General features: G+C 38.8%; 1 protein-coding gene and 1 long non-coding RNA gene across 9 annotated transcripts in view; one reads left to right on the forward strand and one right to left on the reverse strand.

The window, feature by feature from the left end:
* PPP2R2C (protein phosphatase 2 regulatory subunit Bgamma) overlaps positions 1–22,668 on the reverse strand; it is a 193,357-nt gene that overhangs the window by 116,819 nt on the left and 53,870 nt on the right. Inside the window, exons 1-2 of one of the 8 annotated variants that reach the window (XM_064418720.1) lie at positions 19,010–19,266; positions 18,649–18,858 (exon numbers count right to left, since the gene is read on the reverse strand). The exons of 2 other annotated variants lie outside the window; for them this stretch is intronic. In XM_064418720.1, coding sequence (XP_064274790.1) covers positions 18,649–18,718 — 70 coding nt within the window. In that variant the 5' untranslated portion in view covers positions 18,719–18,858; positions 19,010–19,266. Of the gene's footprint in view, positions 1–10,184; positions 10,228–18,648; positions 19,267–22,668 lie in introns of those variants that run through there. 5 more of the 8 variants (XM_064418723.1, XM_064418724.1, XM_064418727.1 and 2 more) reach the window with 5 other exon arrangements.
* On the forward strand, positions 19,132–21,958 carry LOC135299533 (uncharacterized). The gene is made up of 2 exons (XR_010361509.1): positions 19,132–19,270; positions 20,185–21,958. It is a non-coding gene; the product is annotated as an uncharacterized LOC135299533 (long non-coding RNA).

The following is a 22,668-nucleotide window of genomic DNA, read 5'->3' on the forward strand; positions in this document are numbered from 1 at the left end:
TTTTTAAAGGAGAAAAGGAAACTTCCCACGGTTCTCATGGTTTCCAGCTGGGACAACAGTTTTCAGCCACCAGTTTTTAGTATGACACATTCAAATGATTTGTATATCCCAAAGTGCAGTCCATTAGAAAAAGAAAGACAAAAATAACTATCTGAAACACATGAATAAATCATTCTTTTGAGCGTGGTGATGAATGCAATGTTTTCATTTTCCAAACCAACTCTTTAAAGCCCTACTAAAACAAGTGTGTTTGTTCCAAAAGTGATCTCTGTATCTTTCAGGAGTGCTGTGATGTTTGGGATTTTTTCTTTGAGGAAATGTCAAGTTCAGACACCAAGGACTGGAACCTCATGACCAACCACTTTTTTTCTGGTATGAGTGTGCACTGAATACTGATGTTCACAGGCAGGAGCAATTTCCAATAATTAACTGGAAAAATATCAGCCTTCATTGCATTTGCTTAACTTTGGTCAACAGCAACGTTAATCTTGCAAGTGAATTGAAAGACAAGACAAAGCCTATACATGTGAGGTTTATACACAATTCAGAACTGCTGAAAAGCATGGAAAGCAAGCAAGAAAAACATGATTATAATATAGCAGAACAATTCTACTAAGGAAAAAAAGAAACTAACCCCAACCCCCCCCCCCCCCCCACGCATGTATTGCATCTATTACTTCAAATGAAGAGTAAATGTAGGGGTAAATAGAATTGTTCACTTCTCATTTGGGCAAAACAGACTCATGCATCAATCACTTTTAAAAAATCCAGACAGCCTGTTTTCTTCTTTTGTTGATTTGCAACTGCATATTTTTTTCTCTAAAGTTCCCAGTTTCCAGCATACTAACCCATTCAAAGCAATGAAACAGTTTGTGTCTCTCAATATCTGCTAATAGGAGTATAATTACAGCTGTCTATGAGCTGTGACTATAAAGAGACTTTTCCAAAATATTTGAAAGAAATCTCCAGGAGAAATAGTGACAACTGGTCACGTATATAATACCATATTTAATAAATCCATAAATACAAAATAAGATACAGCAGGTTGGCTCAAATAAATATGTATGATTAATTCTGTTCTGGGCACCTTCTAAGAGAGTGATTCACCTTCTAAGAGAGTGATTATTCTCAGCATTAACAGGAATTTTAATAAATCTGCTCCTCTTCTTCATGTGACAAGAACAATGAGTATCAGAAAGAAGCAAAATGAGAAGAAGCTGACAACCTTAGGTTTTATGTGTTGCCTAAAGCCCTCTCAGAGTCCCAGAAGGTCATGACACATGGATAATCTAGATATTACAGTAACAATGCATTGATAGCACTGATCAGATCTCCAGAGAAAAGATTTCAAATACTTTGAAACATCTGGCAATATCTTCTAATAATCATTGAAAGGACTAGAACTTGTAATTCATCTACTCTCCCTGAAATGCAAACTGGTAAATGCTAAAACTGTGGGGAGGGGAGCCTCTAAAATTGAAAGCAAGAGCTCAGTTGGTCACAGTGTGAATTTTGGTTTCTTTAGTAATCTACAAAGATATCCATGCCATGGTTTTCATACTTTGAGAGCACCATACATTTATTTCAAAAACAAGTCTTAAGTGTTCAAATACAAATACCTTATGCTTAAATACTTCAAAGAGCCTTTCCTTTACTTACATCATTTTCTCCCCACAAATTACTGTTCTCCAGCCTCCTACAGTCTACAGTGACTTATGTACACTAAGCACTTCAAGAGGCACTTTAACCATATGGGATATTTCTAATAGGTAGGATCACTTTCATTGTCTGTGGGATTAATTAATGGAATAAAAAAAAAAAAAGATAACTTTGTCTCAAGGAAGATACATTCCAGAGTTTAGTCCAATTAAAACAGAAAGCTCTTCCATGACATACAGTTCTTTTTAGGATGAATATGCATCTTTCCACCAAATTCAAGCTAGAATACCTCTTCTCCCTCTGTGTTTAAATCTTATGCAGAATCTATCATGCATATAAAAACTAATACAACTCCCAGACTGACTTATCACCTCCATCAGGAATTTTCCTGTGAGTCCTATAGAAATCATTGGTTTTTCTACAGTTCATCTTTGCTTTGAAAAATGAAGAAAACCCACCTTTCAATCTCCATGACTTGGAAAAAGAAATGGTGAGCAGTACATTTTGTGGGCCTTTACATGAATGAATCCATGCATCTATGGCTGCAACAGTGGATTCCCAAGTGAGAACATTCAGGTGGTGCTTGAACATAACCTTTCCCATTCCTGGCAGGTGTGAGAGGACTGGACTCCCACCTGAGTCTCTCCAACCAACACACAGCTGGTGAAATAAAATAAAACCTACAGCTGAGTCATGTCAGTCATCACTGTTACAGAGCCCATACTTAAATCCCAACATCCAGAAATGATACTGCTGGTACTTGAACTTTAATCATCACTCTCCACAGAGAAAGGAAAATGGCAGTTTCAATATATTGCATGGTATGGTTTTGCTAAGAACCTATGATTTTTTTTTAATGCAAGCTAAAAAGAATATTGATTTCTTTCAAGTCCACTGCGCACTAAATGTAATTTCCACCATTGCTATTTGAGTTATCAGATTAAAATGCCATCTTTCTCACTAAGAAAAAAATCAACAAGTCTTTCTTGAAACAGAAATGCCTAAGGCTGCTTGGTATACTTCAAACAATCTTGGCCGAAAACATAAACTGATTCATGAAAAAACATAAAGAAAATTCACTCTGGTGCCAGCCAAGCTTAGGGTATATTCACTGTGCACTGCAGACTGCAAAACATCTAAAACATCCACAGTGATAACTAACACTACAAACTCAGTGCTTCACTTCCCAGTTACAAACTAAGGGAAGGCAAGAAATGGCAAAAAAAAAAATCTATATAGACTCTGAACAACTTCAGGAGGTTCAGCAAGAAGTGCAAAATTCTGCACTTGGAGCAGAAGACTCCAGACATCTGGCAGAAAAGCAACTGTCTGGAAAGAACCTGTGGTCATCCTGGATGCTAGGCCAAATACAAGCCAAAAGTGGCTTTACATCAACAAACCACAGTTGTCCCAGCACTAGGAAGAAAGTGGCCAGAAGAAAGGGAAATCATGCTCCACTCACCCCCAATGGGGCTACATGTCAAGGAGTGAGCAAGAGTTCACCTCTCTTCCACAAGTGACTGAACCAGGTTATGATGAAGTTAACCATTTTTTTAAGACTGATTAATTGAAGAGAGTAATTCTGCACATGGCACACAGTTTTTCTTCCAAAAAGTTCAACTGTGCAAATTTTTCAGCCATAGTCTGTTCTCTTACAGTGGGTTAATCTTTCAGGTTTGTCCTCAACCAAGGAGCGCTGGGATGCTCTTAACAGGAATCACCAGCTACACAAAGTCTCCTCATCAGCTTAAGTGTTTACCTAAATGTTCTCCACATAGCTCAAAAACACCTCTCCCTCATTATGACACTGTGAACTTTCTGGAATCTGTAAAAGCATAATTTAGGAGGATAATATGAAGCTAACAAATTACCACAAACGCAAATGAGCAAATGAAGGGAAAAAATTACTCTTTTCTTAAGACACACATTTTTAAGGTTACAGTAGTAAAAGAAAAATTAGCCAAGAAAAATTATTTAAGGGCTAAAACCATGTTACTGACGTTCATGAAATATCCTGTAATTTTTTTCAGAAAGATTTAATTATACCTTTCATACTACTCCTGCATTTAAAGATGTTCTGGTTAGCATTAATTTGAATTCTATTGCCACATAAATTAATACAACTTAACACATTTATCAGCCCTTTAAATAACAAAGTGATGTGTCCAGGCAGCATATTCTTGAAAAGGAGAAAAAGACATGCAATTAAAACCTGAACTGCAACTACTCTACATTTCAGAAAGTTAAAAAGTAGCCTGGAGCAAATTACCTCCAAGAGAAAATCTGGAGAGTAGTTTTGCTTCAAGCAAAGACTTAACAGTATTTAAAAGAAAACAATATGCAGCATGAGTAAATCATATAGCAGACAAATGGGTCAAAGAAAAATAAATGGGTTGTACTCAAGTTAGTATAAATCTGAATGCATTAAGCTCCTAAGGAAACTTGCAAAGACAGTATTAAGGTCACAGCATTCAACTGGATAATTTTAACCCTGATTTTAACCTTAAATTTAATAAATCATATTATGCATGAGAATTTCCAAGTAGATTTCCTAACTCATTATGCAAATGAACAAAATGATAACTAGATAGCTACACTAGCTACAGAAAATCTGTTCCTTTGGTTAAAGGACAGCGTATGGTTTACTGAGGAACAGAATTGCAACAAATCCTAAGAAAAGTAACAAGAGCACATAATTTTAGCTCCCAGACATTTTTGTGCTAAACTGCAGAATGTACTTACATTTCCTGACAGCAGTAGGAAAATGAAGGCTTTGTAGAGTCTAATAATTCTGAATATGGTAGATGGAGTTCAGCCACATTTTCATCTTTACCTACTGCTGTCCGAAAAACAAATCCAGCAATGGTGTTGAACCTCTGAAGATTTAGCACACTTAATTTCCAGAAAGGTTTCTGGTGAGCACTGAGATAAACTCTCCAAAAAAACCTCTTCCAGTACCAGGGGTTATAAACCACATCCCCACACTATACAATGTATACAATGTATAGTGAAGACAAAAGTAACTAAGGTTACTGCACAGAGTAGCACAAACAAATGCAGAGATTAAGACAGATGAATAAATGTTACAGATGCAGAATAGATGTGGAGGTGAGACACTGGAACAGGTTGCCCAGAGACGCTGTGTATCTTCCTTGAAAATGTTCGAGGCCAGGTTGGATGGGGCTCTGAACAACCTGGTCTAGTGGAAGGTGTCTTTATGGTCTCTTCCAACCCAAGCCATTCTGTTATTCTATAGGATTAAAATCATGAGTCAAAACACAAACAAAATATGTGGTTTGTATCTACATACATATATTTGTCTGGACTTACAATATGTACATAGAGTACAGCCAAGCAAAGCCATGCACCTGGATCCAATCCTGCTCCAGCCAGTGGCAGGTTCTCAATAGACTTCATTAGATACTAAATCACAATTACACAAAGGCTGTTAACAACCTGGCAGGATATTAAAGATGATGTTGCTGCTGTTTAACAGAAACATGTACAGTAACCTTAGTGTCCTAACAAACCTAGGTAGTGCATTTCAGTTTTTTAAAACTTGCCAGAGTTAAAAAAATAAAATGAAATTAACATAAAAAATTCTGTAATTTAGTCACTACCATTTCTACAGCAGGATGGCATAGGGGACTGAAATGTTAATGGTTAGTGACTCAATCAACCATTTGCAATAGCAGTGGGTGCTTTGCTGAGGTTGGGTTTGCAAGGTCACAGCCCAGGGGCAGAGGGGGTGAGCACCCACCAGCAGAGGCACAAGCTGGGGTTTGAGCCATGTGAGGAAGAGGGCAGGTAAGAAGCAGAGGTCAGATAATGCTTTTTATCACCCTTAGATAATAGGCTCAGTTGTACAATTTCTCACTGGGGAAGGACCAGGGCATTCGCACACACGCCTGAAGGTTTTCTGCTCCTTCTGATGGGGCACAACTGGCTCAACCACTCTGTCATGAGAGGCAGCTGACATGTCTTTGAAGGTGTCATAAACCATCAAAGACCCCCAGAGTGGCCCCTGCCTAATTCTTGGAACCTTCCATCAGAGGACTGCATGTGATCCACAGTGTTACATCAGTGTAGAACAAACCCTCCCAGTAAGGGAGAGATGTCTGACATAAATCTGAACATTTATTAACCCACTGAACTTTGTGTTTTGGGGGCTTCCCCCACTCCCAGCTGATCAAGATGGAGATCATCACTTCAGCCAACAGACACCAAATAACAACAATCAAGTCTCCTTGCTAGATGAGTGGTGATATCTTTCCTCTCCACTACCTACTCTTATCCTTTTCTTCTCATTCTTTCTTTCCCTTATGTATTTTCTGAAGTGGTATCTTTATGCTTTTGTACTGTTATATTCTACAGATAGATAATAACCAAAATAGCTACACATCTCCTTTCCATGGCAAACCCATTATTCTAAAATAATCGCTACATAAATATATCTATAATATATATATAAAACCCAGTCATTTAGTGTCATTTCATTCTAATCTGCTGTAAGAGATCTATCAACAAAAACCCCAGCCACCCTCGCCTTTAGGGGTGAGTAATAACAAAGAGAAAATGCCATTAGCTTTTCCTTTATCATAATATGATAAAATCCTGACCCTGTCCTTCAAACAGGTCTGTTGATATTAATATATTTAACAGGGATCTTCACCAAGAAGACTGCCAGACTTCCCCCCCCTCCCCCGCCCCAAAAACTCATTTTCAGTAAAATGGTGCAGAAGAAAGGACTCTTCAAATTTATTTTTTTTAAGACCTTCCTCCTGCACCTGAGGGTCATCTACGGATCAATTAATCAGGTCCAAGATGATTTTGAGTCACATCTGTGTCCTTTAATGACAGTAAAAGAATAGTACTAAGTGGCACTTCCAGGTCTTTCCCTCAGAAGATTCAATGGATATACACACAGAGAGCAGAAAGAACTTGGCAAAGAGTACCAAACGAGTTGTGGTTTTGGCTGGACTCCCCTTTTTCTTAAATAAAGATTCCTGGAACTCAAACAGTAGCAAGTACTGCAGATGAAAGCCAAGTATCACTACAATCAAGTCAAGCAGCAAATGGAAATGGAATAATTGTAGTCAGGGAAGGAATTCTGTGTCCTTATTTCTTTCCCCAGCAGTGCTTGGATCTACATATTCTTGATGTCTCTGAAGTCTGAGCACGAACTATTACTTCCAGAGAGAGAAATTCTGAGAATTTAAAGCTTTAGGGTCCTGTTTAAAGGGAGATGCAACAGTTGCCTTCTGGCAGGAATTAAAGCTGGCATGGAAATTTCACAAAAGGAATTAAAATATGTTCTGGAAAGTGGCCAAAAGGAAATCAAAGGAACTTTAGCAGTATGAAGACATATACCAGAAGCACATGAAAAGTAACTTCAAGACAGACCATTAGGTTTAAGAGCTAAGGTTACCCATCTGTTTGCCTGGGTAGAAGGCTGTGTGAACCAGGAGAACATGTTAATTATTCCTGTGGGATACTTAGTCCAAAAATATTCATGCTCTCTTACATAATTTCCAGTCTTGACCACATGTCAGCTGTCTAGGGGAACAGATGTATTTTAGATTCAACCCAAATTCTGACCTACAGGAAATTATCAATGTAGCCTTCTTTCAGTTCTTCAAGTGTGGTATGTTACTGGATCTGAGAATCAGACTGGGGAAAAAAAGACTACCTGATAGCCAGTCTGACAGCATTCTGTGAGTTAAAAGAGCTTAAATACACATAAACTATAGTTCATGTCTTATATCACATTTATTGTCATAAATATCTAATATAGGCATGAGTAATCAGTTATTTTACAGAAATACAATATAAAAAGCGGACAGTTTTTAAAGCAGTTAGTTTTGAAAACAGAGATGGAAATCTATGGAAATTATCTGGGTAGTCCCACAGCTGAAGGGATGAGCTCTGGGGGTTTTATTTGAAGAAATGTTAAAAGAAACTGTTGGACTACTGCTTTTAAGAACTATTACAATGAACAGGTGTTTCACCCTATCTCTACTTTAGCCCAATGTGTTACTATTGAACTCTTTCAATAAACTCTGTTCATGCTTCCATCCATAAAAGCAGTTTTTGAACAAAAGAAAATCTTTCTGTGCTCCATCAGAAGGTTTCTCAGCAGGGCACAAAACAAGGAACAGAAAAAAAAAAAAAAAAAAACAATGCCTCTTTAGATAAACTCATAAGAACCACCACTTACAAGATAAAAATCAAGACTTTAACAAGTTCCTTATCCAGGACATGTAAACTAGTGAAGTTACTGTTTTTATATTAAAAAAACTGTCCTCAAGTTTTCTTAAACTTGCAGCAGCTCTCCCAGTGTCAGGTTCCACCTAAAATGGCATGCCCTAGTTTGTGAACCTAAAATGTTTAGGTATCTCTTGCTGTCACATGTAGTCAAGTCTCATCTAGCTACTTATATTTATTTTAAACTTGCAGATATTGGCACTATTTCCCTAATATATCCTGCCTTGCAAAATCCTGCGTGGTTTTACTCACACAATAAAATCTCAGATTATGGAGTCAATTTCTGGACTGCAGAAAAGGCAAAGCGTAGGAGACTCTGGCAAGCTCTTTTATTCCTTTCCTCACCTTCAATTATCTGGATTCTATTCTTGTGTTAGATTATGTCTGTGCCCATATGCACAAATTTCTCAATGAAGATTTTTGGATCAAAGGTGACTTAGCAAGAGGGACATTAAAGGCTTTGAAATATTTGCAACATTTCAGAAAAGAAGACTGCAAAACTGAGTAGTTTTTCAAGAAAACTGCATAAATTCAACTGCTAAAAAGAAAATGATTAAGTTCAGTCATTAAAATGTAAAATAAAAGAATAGCTTCCTGTGCTAACCCGAATATAACTACATTCATCAAGTCTCGTCTGTAATAACCAGGCTGGTGTTTGCTCTGTGGAATCCAGACTGCTAATTCTTCCCATTTACAACTCCCTGGCTTTCAGGAACAAAAATAATTTTCTGTCTAAATATACTTACACTTAACAATCAGAAATGAATCCCTCTGCAAACAACTCTCCACACTGGCAATCACCTTTGTTAGTAATTATTTATAGTGCAGAGGCATCAAAGCTTTCTTCTTTCACATTTAACATTGCTCCTATTGCTACCATTTCCCAGGTACATCCAGGATAGCTGTCAGACATTTTTCCAATATATTTATAATTTTTATTTCCTCCCTTCCTTCTGCTGTGCATAAATATTGCAAAAGCCTTATAACAAGGTGGTTTTGAAGGAACACAGCAGTAAGCTTCACTCCTCTGGAGGTCTTCACCAAACTGGTGCACACAGAGCAGGGCACAGGGAGCAGCAGTGGGACTCTGGTGGCAGATGGAAAATTTGCACCAGCACAAGACAGCACTGCCCACGGTCCCTGTGCTCTCAGGAGCAGGCAGCTGTGGTGGTTCCCTCCCTGCCAGAAAGGGACAAATATCAACCAGGCCAAGTTTGCTGACATCTTCTGTAGAAGCCTAGATTGGTGGACTAACCAGAGCCTCTTCCCCTCTGCTCCAATACTTCCCAGCCACGGGAGTGGCTCCAACAGCTGCAGGGAAGGAAAGATGGGAAAGTCCCAGGCTACATATTCCTCTGGAGAATGGGCAATTTGCTGACAAAAATGGCATCCATGTCAATTTCAAACCAAATCCTCAATTTTAAATGCCTTGAAATTAATGTGAAGGTATGAAAAAGTAAAAGATCTTTTCAATGAAACAATTTTAAATAAAAAAGCTGGGGAAAATCAACACAACAAAGAGCTGGTTGTTTGTACAAATCACATTCAGCAGTAATTTCTGCACCACAGTTCTAAGTTAGGGCAACTAAAACCCTTTACTGGGATATAGCGTGAATTCTTGCAGCTAGTAAATATTGAATTTTTAATATAATTGGCTGATTTGCAACACCATAACTGCTAACAAATGCAACTCATTAGTTTTAAAACTAGTATCTTTTGCAACGTTTACATAGTAACACAGAAGGCCTGTACTCTATTCCCCTCATTTTTCTGAAATGCATGTGGAAGCACTGAAATGTCTACTATACCAAGTAAGGCCACACTTAATCATGGAAAATAAAATCAACATTCAAGGAAACGGTTTTTCAGAGAGCTGCAGCTCATCACCACCACAGACAAAAATCAGAAATTCAAGGACATTGCTTCTCACACCATGGTGGAAGGAAAGTTTTGCCCCAGTCAGAGACAAGTGTCACTGCCCTGACCAGTGCTGTCACACACAGACCAAAAGGTCTGTGACTCATATGGGACTTGAAGGACAGAGCTCTACATACCAGCTCAGATCCTAATGCCTCCCAGTGCTGAAACTTCTCCACAGCCATTGCAGGACTTCTAGATCCACAATTCAAGCACAGCAGCTGGGAGGAATACAGGCACACCAGAAACATGCAGTAGCAGTCATCCACAAACCTTCTGTGAGTGCAGCATACTCTTGTGTTACAAGTGCACACAGCATGCACCAAATGATATCCATATTGTACCTGAGCACTGAGAATAACCATCATCCATATGACTTTACTTCACTCTTAGTAAGGCATTCCAGGAAATTCTGTAAGATGTAATAACTCACATCTACCTATTTCAAAGAGACTGCATATGTGAATTCCACTTTGATCTTCACTGTTGATTAAAGAGAATATACTTGACCTAAATCTTCCATTCAAAAGAAGACTACAGAATACACATCTGACTTCATCTTGTACTGGTTATTCCCATATCACAGATATGCATGCAGCAATAAAACATATCAAATCAAGCAGGGTGTCAAATTAACATGTAGCATGATGAAGAGTCTCATGTGCTACCTTGGCAGTCAACTCAGGCCTACACTCACCAGTCCACTGTGCCTAAAAATTTGTTGAATTTTTTCTAATTTATTGTTGTTATTATTACCAAATTTATTAGTTTAAATTTTCTTTTTATCACAGCACAATGTAGAAATAAAGACATTCTATCAGAAATTATTTATGAAATAATAACAGATTCTGATTTACAGCTAGACACTTATTAAAGACTTCGTGCCAGGTTCTATCATAAATTGAAACCTCTCAAACAGTACAACATGACTGGACAAAATTCTAGAAATAAATTATTGGTAATTGGTGACCACTTCATTGCTCGAAAACTATTTTTTGTTTCTATTTGAAAAGTTCATTTAATATCTTAGAATAAGGAGAAATAATATGGAGTCATTAAAATCTGAGATAATGAAATAAACAATAATTTACTTTCAATTAAACTCAGATGATCTTTATTTCTACTAGAAACTGGCCCAGAAACTGGTAGAGCAGGTTATGGTTATCTTTAATGCAAACAGCACTACCAAAGGCAGCATTAGCCTCAAAAATTACGCAAATTATGTTATTTTGTACAGTCACTGATTATTTGCAACACCTGAGTCACAGGAACAACAAAAGCACTGCAGACAGGAAGAAGTATGGCAACAGTAACTAAGTTCTAATCAGAGAATAATAAACCAACTCTTAGTCTTCAACTTTCTTCTGCACTCTAAATAAAACACATAAATGTCACTATAATACAGATGTTTGCATCTTCTCTTTTTTGTAACAGATGGATCAGTGAATATGAAAGAAACAAGGACTGCTATATTTAATAATACAGATCCCAAATTCTGTCATATTAATAATTCACAAAAGTCACTGAACTGCATGGCATGTCGTGCTGAGATTTTATTAGGAATCAAAACTCTTAATGTACATTTTTATTATTTGTCTTTCACTGGCAAAATACAGTCTGCTTTTATTTGCATTAAAGCAATAATAAAAACAGGAACAAGAGATTTTCAGCAAGGTAACACTCCTGAGAATACAAACTCTCTTACCATATATAAGGCTGCTTTGCTCAGTGGGGCATTTGTTCTTGGTAAAGAATTGGGAAACTTTCACCAGGAACAAGTAAAGTAGACCACACTCGTGATTAAGGGCCAACTCAGCATTAACCTGAGAACTATGGAAATAGTTGATCAGGAAAGTGCCTCAACATGGCTAGAAGTTCATTTAAAACCTTATCTTGTTTAAAAAAATCCCAGAAGTCCCCATAATAACTTTATCTAATTTCCTGAGATTATTACCTTTCCCTGGCTACAGGGAAATTTGCCTGAAATTACACTGAGATTAACCACAATACTTTGTATTCTCTTAGAAAATAGTCCTTGAGACAAAGCCTTCCAAGGGTGATTAAATAAACTGTGGATGGAAAGTTTCAAGGATACAACTAGTAGTGATGTAGTAACACAACATAAATAGTAAGGATGGATTACCTTTTTATGGCTGTAATAAAAGATAATTCTTCTTCATTATAAAATATTCAGTGTTATTGTATAGTGTTTCACATTTTAAACTGATGCAATTGCAACATCTACCATTCTCTAAATTCACCATTTAAATAGATGATGTATTGCTGAAATGCCTGAGGTTTACATGGAAAACATATAGAAAATATACTGCTAAATACAGTTTTCATAATGATGCATACACTAAATAAACTTCTCCCATGTGAACAATGACAATGACTCTATGTGCACAATGCTGTTTACTTTTACATCATTCAATACTTTTAAAATGTCAGTTTCAATTAGAAAAAAATCTGGCAGACACAACGAGCTTGCATGGATCATATTTCTATGCCCATGTTTTATCTTACACACATTGTACAGTTCATGTCCTGAACTTCTGGTTTTAAGGCTTATATGTAGCTCAGTCTATTACATATAACAGCTATATAGTTAAATATACTATAAACATTTTTATTTATAATGTTTCTAGTCTTCTGGCACCTGGAAAAGCTCCAGATTGCTGCAAGTATGTTCTTTTTCAGAAAGAAAAGAACATACTTGTTCAGTGACTTGTTGTCACTGTCATGGAAGGAGCTTGGCTTTAGCTAATATTCTACATGGTCCTTGTCTTCTGTTAATACATCTTATTCACTTCTCCAGGACCTCTAGCACTATACAGCAACCAAATACATTTATTATTTAGATGGTGAGTGCAAGATCATCTGCTGATCACATATGCATGCGAAGAGAGACAAGGCTGCCATCAGTCCCTAAGGGCAATCCACCAAAACCACTGATCCAGCATCAGAGATTTATTCCTTTGCAAACAGGAAGACTGCAGCCCAGCCTAATCACACTTGGTAAAGCTTTAAGGGTACATGTGACACTGGTGAATGTGGAGAACATGACACCAAATGAAGATCCAAGCCAAGTTAAATGCACGCCTCTGAAACATCTCCTGCAGCTTGGAGTGGCTTGAAGTGCCCTCTTAGGATGATCTAACAAGCAGGCCTTAAAGCTCCTTGAAGAGGCAGGTCTTCTGAGGAGGCAGGAACAAGGTAACACTAGCACACTCCTGCTCTTTGGGAATGCCTGGAACAGCAAACTGAGAAACTCCAAAGGCCCAGCCTTGGATCAACATCCTAACCCCAATGCTGATTTATGATTTCTTCATCAAGTATATTTGGCAAGCAAAATAGAGACAACAATATTATGAGCCTAATAAATGTAGCATGAATGGAGTACTTTGAATGTGTAGCCGGTGCTGCATCATGGCAAGCTGACAGCATAAATTCACTCTGGCTAAATCCATCCTGCCTTTTCTGGGCTTGTTGGAGGGAATTGCTGGCCCATGTCAGTCATAGAGACATTGCCTTAAATATCTGTGTAGATCCAAGCTTCAAGCAGTACCAATGTTTGGTTTTCCTGGATGCTGAACCCCACATCCAGCTGCAGATTTGGGTGAGTGAGCAAAGGGAGAGGACTGCAGTGCAAGGCAGAGTGACAGCAGCGCTCCAGCTCTGCCTCCACAGCTGCACCCAACTAAGCTGCATGAATAAATATTACAAAGCCAGCAACATCACTTGGAGGGAATAAACCTTATTAATCCAAATCTTCAAGGCTACTCACAACATTCATCTGAATATCACTGTGAATAAAAGAACCAAATCCATACAGAGAAAGACCTAACTATATCCTGCTTAACAAGGGGTAAAGTCATGCTTTAACAAGGTTCACCCTCCCTGTTCACCCTCAACTCAAGGAAAAAAATAAATAACACAAGTGATTACACTAAGAATGAGCAATAATTTCCAGGGTAATTCTAAAACTGTTTCTAAATTAGTTCTGTAAAAAGATTAAAATCATCAATATTCACAACATAAATCCTGAATTGCTGGAGGTTGAGAGGAAGAGCTACCTCTTGTACTTTTCTTAATAAGGAGAAATCAGTGAACTAGACTGACCAATGGTGAGCCTGAGCCAGCAGAGTTACTTGTTTGCTATATTCATCCAATTAATACCTCAGGTATTAAGGTCTAATTCAAATTATATTTGAGATGTTTATGACAGAAAATATCATAAATAAATTTCTTTTTGGCAGATTAAAATTGATAATTTCCTCTAATTTTGATTACTGAAGGAGATAAATACTAACTTCTTTTGTTAAGGAAAAAAAAAGCCCCAAAATCTGTTTTCATTATCTGCAGAGGAGTTTTCTTTACAATCATTAAGAAAAAAAATGGTTCCTTTATCCTCTATAATAAACATTTCACATGGTTATGATTCAATATGTTTTATACTGCACTGCTAATTCTCATAATTCTTCAAATATCATATTTGAGGACATTAATACACCATTAACGTGATTAACTTTTTCACAGAAGTTAAGGATATGGAACCAAATGGCACAATTTGGCCATATAAAAGTCTGGATAGTGCAGGTCACATCTGCCCCACTGCACCAGTGCAACTCCACTGGCTCCACTTGCACTTGCAGGCCTAGACCAGGGAGGAACCTATGCCTCTCCAGAAACTGGAAGTATAAACATCTTTTTATTCCTTCCCAAAACAGAGAAACTTCATAAAAAGGCAGGGATCAGTTCATATGCTAGACTTGTCTGCATGCAACCTGCAATATGCTTCACCTGCCAGAGAAGAATTTCTCCAAATAAATTAGGGATCATGCAGGTGAAACACATCCTTTAACACAGTTTGGCAAGAATAGTGAATTTTGTTTGTTACTTCTGTTAATTGTTAAATCAGTACAATACAGAGCAATGGAATTAACGTGGCAGTTGAGCAGGAGTGGCACCATTGATTCCTGCAACTTTTTGCCCCTACCAGGAATACAGCACCTCCACCAGGCAATTCACTGCTCAGAATCAGCTCCTGTGGCTGATCCCAAGGCCCTGAGCAGTCCTGTCAGTTTTACCATTAATCTAAAGCACAGGTAACATCAAGAGAACTCTAGGACTGAAGGACACCCTCTGCCCGCTAAACCACAGAAGCCTCTTTTATCCCCCTCCCCCCAGCTCACAATTTTCTTGCCCTCTCCCCAACAGACTCTGTACAGTAATGAAGGATCATGTTTCTCCCATCCAACCCATCTTCTCTTCCTGTGCCTCTCCTCTCTGCTCAGTGCTCCTGCAGTTGCTGTGGAAATAACACATTTTACTGACCCAACACCTCCTGGGCAACTGGTTCCCACAGCTGTGGTGCAAAGGCAATTAAGATAAAACACAGCTCCACCATGAATCACAAGCCTGAACAGATCTCAGAGGTCATCTAGTCCATTCCTCTGCCCCACGGGAGGCTCAGCTATCCCCATGTCATTTCTTACAGACGTCTATGTCACCTGCTTTTAAAAACTTCAGTGATAAAAATTACACAAGCTCCCTAGGCAATATATCCCAGTGTTTCATCACCTTTGCAAAGAAGTTCAATCTTTCCTCACAGCTCACATTTTCTAAGCCTCAGATATTTTTTCTCTCTTTCTTTACAAGTCTTACCTGATCTTTTCTATTTTCCTCATACAAGCAACTCCAATTAAAAAGCTACTTTTAAAAGCTACTGTTTAAAAGCTACTTTTGAAAGAGATCATTGAAAAAATTGCTGTATATTGCAGCTGGAATTAAATCACCTTTTTCCCTTGTGCAACCATAACAAAACTTTAAAGACTTAAAACAAGCAGAACATGAATAATTTTGTCATTTAAATACCACATTGTAGTTGTGTATATGCAACAGGAGAAACAGGGCCAGGCAGTCACTGTTGTCATATGTGTGTCTGTAATGCCTATTATAGTATAACAGTTACAGTACAACAACAAATCAAAAAATTGTTGAGATTTAAAAACCAATTCAATTTTCCAAAGTCAAGGTAAAGCCACATTTGTTACAGATAATCCCGAAGTTCAAAAATAATGACCTATCAAAGAGATGAAATTTGACTTTGCTCAAGCAAGCAGTTTTGTTAGGAACACCTTCAGTCCACTAGCAAGAGCAGAGCAAATCAGATTTGGCTCACAGCTTTCCTACACCCTGAATTCATATGCCATTTGACTCTCTGGGCTTTTTTAAATCACTGAAAAAGTAAACCAGGTAGAGAAGTAAAGCAATGCTATACTTAACACACATCTTCATGATAATTGCTGGCTTTACTTTCCTTGTGAATACTTAGAGGAAGAAAGTACATATAAAGGTTAGAAATACCTCATTTTGTAAATTAATTTAGTCTGCTGCATGGAATAGCAAGGACAGAAGACACCACTTACCAAGACTTTAAAATTCTGAAAATGAGATGAAATTTTGGTTATTCACAAACAACAACAAATTGGTAACTTGTCTAATACACTGGACACCACATAAAGTATTTCTTCATTTTAAATGGTGGATTACGAAAGCCAAAGTAAAACTGGGACTGGACCCCAAAGAAGTACAACAAGGTAACACATTACTGCCTTTCTCTTGTTGCTACATACTGCACTTAACACGTCACAGGACCAAATACAAGGCCTGTGAAAGGACTGCAGGCCTTCACACTTGAGAAGTCTTAAAGTTCCTTCATGGAGCCAAATCTTTAAACAAAAAAATACAAAATTCCACAGAAGAACAAACAAAGCACATTTAAAGCACCACTTTAACTAATGTATTCATTGCGCATTTTAAACAAAGTGTATCAATGAGAAATTAACATTTGTGATGCTCCTCTTTGAGCTGAAGGTCTCCTTGGAAAAATTTCACAGATAAATCCATTCCCTCATGATTTCCAAGATCTTTTAAAAGGTGTGGCAATGTCAGATATAACAGCTGTGAAGAATTCTATTACACCTGACAAACTCTGCATTCCCAACAAGAATTACACTAGTCCAAGATGAAAAACTTATTTTGCTACTGAAGATTTCAAGAACAGATGCCAACATATTTCATGATGACTTCTGATCACAGGAAAAATATAAAACAGGTCAGCATTCATATTCAAATTGTATTTTCACCCATTTCAGACAAGCCCCTCCATGAGCAATGACAGAAGAACATCCAGTCCTTATGATCCAAGTATCAAGTGAAGATAAAACATTAGAAAAATCTAACACTTGCCCCAGCAGTGTCACAAAAACTACTGAAAATCTCCATCTAATTTTTAGAACACTCATGACATATAAAAGGAGAATATGGATGTGAAAATTCCACCATTAATTATTTTCCTCAGACCACAAAACAGAGACTTGAAAATTCAATTTTAACATTGCTGCACATCTGAAATTCACCATGTATCAAGTACACTGCAGTAGTTATACTGTGCATTCTGCAGAATCCAAGGCATGAATTTACAAATTTAAACAAAGTTCTTTCAAACAGGTGACCACATCTCAAAACATAAACATCCATCATTCTGAAAACAAAAAAAACACATTAACCAAGACTTCAAAACAAATTTGAAAATGCACCAAAACATGAACCAGAGTGCAAAGAATGTCCTAGAGGCAAGATTAGCAAGCAATTACACCAGTCACTGGTAACAGTTACAGTACACAGCATTTTTAATTTTTCTTCTGAAAAAAATCTGCCTTGTGGTCCTGGTATGACAAAAATCATCCTACTGTTTTCTCCAATCCAAAACAATTCAAATCATCAATAATCAAGAGAGCATCAGCTGATCACGTTTCAGGATGCAGCATGGGAGTATTAAGTGACTGAGCATTGATCAAATGACGACAGAATCTGGAGCCTGTGTCTCAAGGAGTATTGGTTGACCCTGATGTTAAGTATGTTCACATTATATAAGCTTACATTGAGTTACTGTTTCTGCTGCTGAAAAGTGCTGTTAAAACTGCACATACGGATATATTTGCAAAGTCAAGCATCTACAAACACATTTCTCCTGTTCAATCAATCTTAAAATGGCCTGCTAAACCAACTTTCTGGCAAGGAAATACAGACCAGTACCTGACCCAACCATTTCACGTTCTCAAGGTAAATTCTCTCAGCATTTCATGTATGTCACCTGCAGGAAAATTCTTTTTTATGTAATAACCTACAAGTCACTGAATGATTTAAAATGAAGGTGCCTTTTCTTTCCTCATGTACCTTGCACAGGGAACAGAAAGAAAGCAGCAGCATTTCAAAAGATGATGCTTACATATCCCTTCTAAATGCCTTCTAAGTGTATACAGTTCTCTAGGGAACAATCAACTGAGCAATGTCTGTAATGCTCAGGATATAATTACCAAAATGAGATGCATAACCTTCATTACACCAGCAAACAGTTAACTTTACAGATTATTTCTCTTACTTTGGTGCTCTCAAACGTTTTGGGTTTTTTTCAGTAATCAAGTGCTTCCAATCTTCTACATTGCAGCTACTGAGCATTCAATGCCAGGTGCTGCACACCTCACTAGCAGAAACTCGGCACAATGCAAGACCTTGCCCAGCCCGTGTACTTTCATAGACTGCTGTAGCATGACAGAATGTCTTTGGGATTCAGCGAATTCAGACAGATTCTGTTGCTACATCCCACAGAAAAAACGCCCTGAAATCCCCCCTGTTTAAAAGAGGGAAAAAAAGGAACAGCCTACATCTCCAAACATGACAGTGCATTCCCAGCATAGAATATGCAATGCAAGAAGAGAAAAATGACAGTATTTCTGTTACCTTCAGTCACATAGTTGTGGTCTCGCAGAAAGCTGTGGTTAATTTTCCGTGTGTCCGTGTCCTCGCCCATTTACAGCAGGATTACTCAGCATGCCTATCCGCAGTGGACTGATAGCATCAGCAGAGGTCGTCACAAGAGCACCATCCATGCTGCCACTGCCTAGCAGAGGCGGGGAACACACCGGGCCACTGAGCACAGCATAATGAGGGCTATTGAGGCAGCACAGATTGGGAGGGGGGCGAAAAACGAGCGGGAAAAAGAAGGGAAAAAAATTAAAATAGAGGAAGAAAAAAAAGGGGGGGAAAGGGAAAAAGAAGTAGCGGGAGAACGCCGGAGGGAAAAACGGCTCGGAGGAATTACGGATGCAGAAAGCCAGCAGGGAGCTTGCGTGAAGGGAAGAGAGGCACTTCTCCCGCAGTTAAAGAATAGCCCAGCTGCGTCGCAGGTACTCCGAGCACAGGCGGGTCCGGGCTGCAGCCGAGCCGAGCCGAGCCGAGCCGGGCGGAGCGGGTCGGGCCGCGCCGCTGTCACACGCCCGTGCCGCATCAGCGCTGGCCCCTCCCCGCCCGCGGCCCAACCGCACCGCATCTGCATGGAGCAAAGTGAAAAATGACACTGCAGGTAATTATTTCAGCTCCTCCGCCGGGGAGACGGGCAGGGAGGAGAAGGGCTGAGGGAGAAGAAACTTCCAAGCTGATTAAACGCGTTTGCACGGGCACGTATTGCACACGGACATGCGGCCGCGATTCTGTGCTAGCCGCACTGTGGTCTGCAGCAAAAGCAACAGTCGTTCAATGTCAGCCTCTATAAATATTACCGAAATTGCCAAATATCTGCCTGTGCAAAAGGATTCGTCAGTGTTTGGAGAACGTAAGATAAAACAACTGTTATTCATCTTTTTTACCCCCAGTTTTCTAAATAAATGTAAAATTACAAAGTATTTAAAAGCAACCTCTCTGGCTTCCCTGTACAGGAAAGAAAAGCTGGACAAAGAGAATGTTTGCAGGTCATTGGTTTTCTTAAACCTGCTGCTCTTTCAGTTCATTATCCCATCATCTTGGAAAAGCAGTGTTAAAATACATATACGCAGAAATATGAAAATAAGTAGAAGAGGAAAATAACTCCCTTGCATTATAAAAGAAAGCTTTCTATTTATTCCAAATGCTTCATGGCTTATATTACAGCAAAATTCTTTCAACTGAACAGACAAGCAGTTTCCTTTAGCTTTTGGTATCTGTTCAAGAAACCACAAACTGTTTGCTGCAGAAAATATGTATTCAGAAAAGGTAAGCACCACTGAAGTTTAAATATTTGAACAGAAAACAAATGGCTGTATACCAAAACCACCACTACAGCATGATAAGGGAGTCCACAACCACAAAACCAACAGAGGTGAGAGAATCTTGTGCTTTAGGCCCTGGAATTGAATAAGGGAAAGACAATTCAGTTGTCAGCATTACTACAGTATTTTGTGTAACATTGTATCAATTTTTGTAAATTTTTGTATTTGTTTTTCTTTCTTTCTAATGAACTAGGACATACAGTTCTTGAAGGAAAATTCAAGTACCCTGCTATTCCTACAAACTGGCACGTGACTTTTAAAAAACAGAGGACTACATGAAAACCTGCTCAGGGATAAACATCTAATTTCAGGATTAAGCAAGGCTGGTAGGGAAAGAAGAATAGCAACAGAATGACCTTCTTCTGTTTCTCAGTAATAAAGCAAAATAAAATAGAACCATCTCCAGCCTGACAAGTAAATATCATAAAACCTTCACATTTGAGCATGTGGGAAACAGAAGTTATTCTGTACCTGCACCTGTACAGAACACATTTTACAATACTAGAAATGTTATTTCTGCATTGAGAGCCTTAATCAGTACTGTGGTGGTACCCACAGCTCTCCAGTATCTGCCCTGTCCTGTTCAGAAAAGAGGAAGGAAGCCTTGCAAATGCTGATATTTAGTTTGGACAACAGGGTTCTAACCTATGTGATGGAGCAGGTTTATTTTGCCCTTCCCTGACACATTATGTTCTCACTTTGGATTTGTTTTTCTGAAGACAAAAGGGTCTATGAGCATAATGCACTGCACACAAAATCCCAACTTTGCCAAGGTCGTTGGCAAAGAGTGACACAAACAGCCAATTTACTCTCAACTATTTAACACCACAGTTACACCAGTCTGGGTCCAGAAGGCACTTCCCTTCAACACCTCTGCCTGGCCTTACAAAAGTCTGTCCAGATCCCTTTGGAAAGCCTTCCTGCCCTCCAGCAAATCAAAACCTCCAGTGCAGACCAGCTGCCACCTAGCTATAACTTCATTTACCACCACTCCCTTATCTCAGCCATCCAGCCAGTTTTAACTCAGCAAAGAACACGCCCATCCAAGCAAGGAGCTGCCAGTTTCTCCAGGAGAATGTTGTGGCAAACTGTGTCAAAGGCTTTACTAAAGTTCATGCAGCAACATCCACAGCCTTTCCCTCACCCACTAGGAAGGTCACTTCACCACAGAATGAGATGAACTGGGTCAAGCAGGACCTGCCTTTCATGAACCTGGGCTGGCTGGGTGCGATCCCAATTGTCCTGTACGCGCTGCTTGATGTTGCTCAGGACAATCTGCTCCATGACCTTCCCTGGCACTGAGGTCAGGCTGACAGGCCTCTTGTTCCCTGGACCCTCCTTCCAACCCCTTTGATCGATGGGCGTCACACTTACTGACCTGCAGGTCAATTAAGACCCACTCCTCCCTGTTACCCAGGGCTGCTGGTAAATGATGGAAGGTGCCTCAGTGAACATTTTCACCAGCTCCCTCAGTCCCCTCAGCTGGATCCAGCCCCATAGGTATGTGTGTGTCTTATGGGGGCTTCATTCTGCTCCCCATCCTTGTCTTTCAGCTCAAGGCACCCAAGAACAACTGGCCTTACTGTTAAAGACTGAGGCAAAGAAGGCATTAAGTACTTCATCTATTTCCTCATTCTTTGTCACTATTGTTTCCCCCTGCATCCAATATGGAATGGAGGTTCTCCTTCACCTTCCTTTTGTCCCTGATGTATTACAGAGGGTGGATTCCCATGTGAAGGTAACACTGAGAAGCTTCCTCCTATTGGCTGTAATGACTGAAACTGAAAGCAATGTCACCCTGCAGGGCATTTGATTCCAAAAATCAAGCAGCACATTTGAGTAAAAATACATAGTAACAACTTCTGTCTTCAAATACACAGAAAATGAACTCATGTTCTGTCCTTTCTGAGAAAACAATCATATGGAAAACTTATTATTGGAAATAAATAGATAATACATTATGCAAATGATGAGTACAATCTCAAAAATGTCTGTCAAACATCTTTTTTTGTCACTGACAGTCTGTTAAAAAAAACTACTGGAACCATTTTCTTTGTAAATACCTCTACATTTATGTGACCAAGGTGGTTGAGAAAATTCTGGCCTTCTTGGTGTTCCTGCTCTTCCATGTAAACTCACTAATACCTGCCCTTTATTTGTCTTCAATCAGTTCAAACGTTACCATTTCTGTGGTCTGTTATTTAGAGCCTACACTAGTTATTTTTAGGTGTAATTTAAGCAGTTAGAGGTGTTTTCATTTTTCCTAGGACCAAAGTGGACATTTTTTTGTGAAGCCAAAATTGTAACCTCCATCCAGAGATAATTTTCTCCACTCACCATCAGAGAGGTTCACGGACAACTTCCTTAGGCATCACATCTGGGTCAAATCACACTTACTTTGTTCTTCTTATTTTTAAGTTAAAAACAATCTCATAAGGAGGAATGGAATGAGGAGGAAGCCTTTAACAAAAACCCTAGACAATATTCCCAGTGTGCATGCAAATGCCTTCCCTAGGATTATGAGCCAAATCCTTACTGTGTGGCAAATATTAGCACTCCACTGACTTAAGTAGGTCAGTTCACATGAGAAAGATTAGCAAAACTCTGCTCTAAATTTGTAGCACAATGCAAATTTGTGAGCCAACATTTGCAGATAACTAGCTGTGCCATTTTAAAA

This window comes from Passer domesticus, chromosome 4 (assembly GCF_036417665.1).
Source record: "Passer domesticus isolate bPasDom1 chromosome 4, bPasDom1.hap1, whole genome shotgun sequence".
NCBI lineage: Eukaryota > Metazoa > Chordata > Aves > Passeriformes > Passeridae > Passer > Passer domesticus.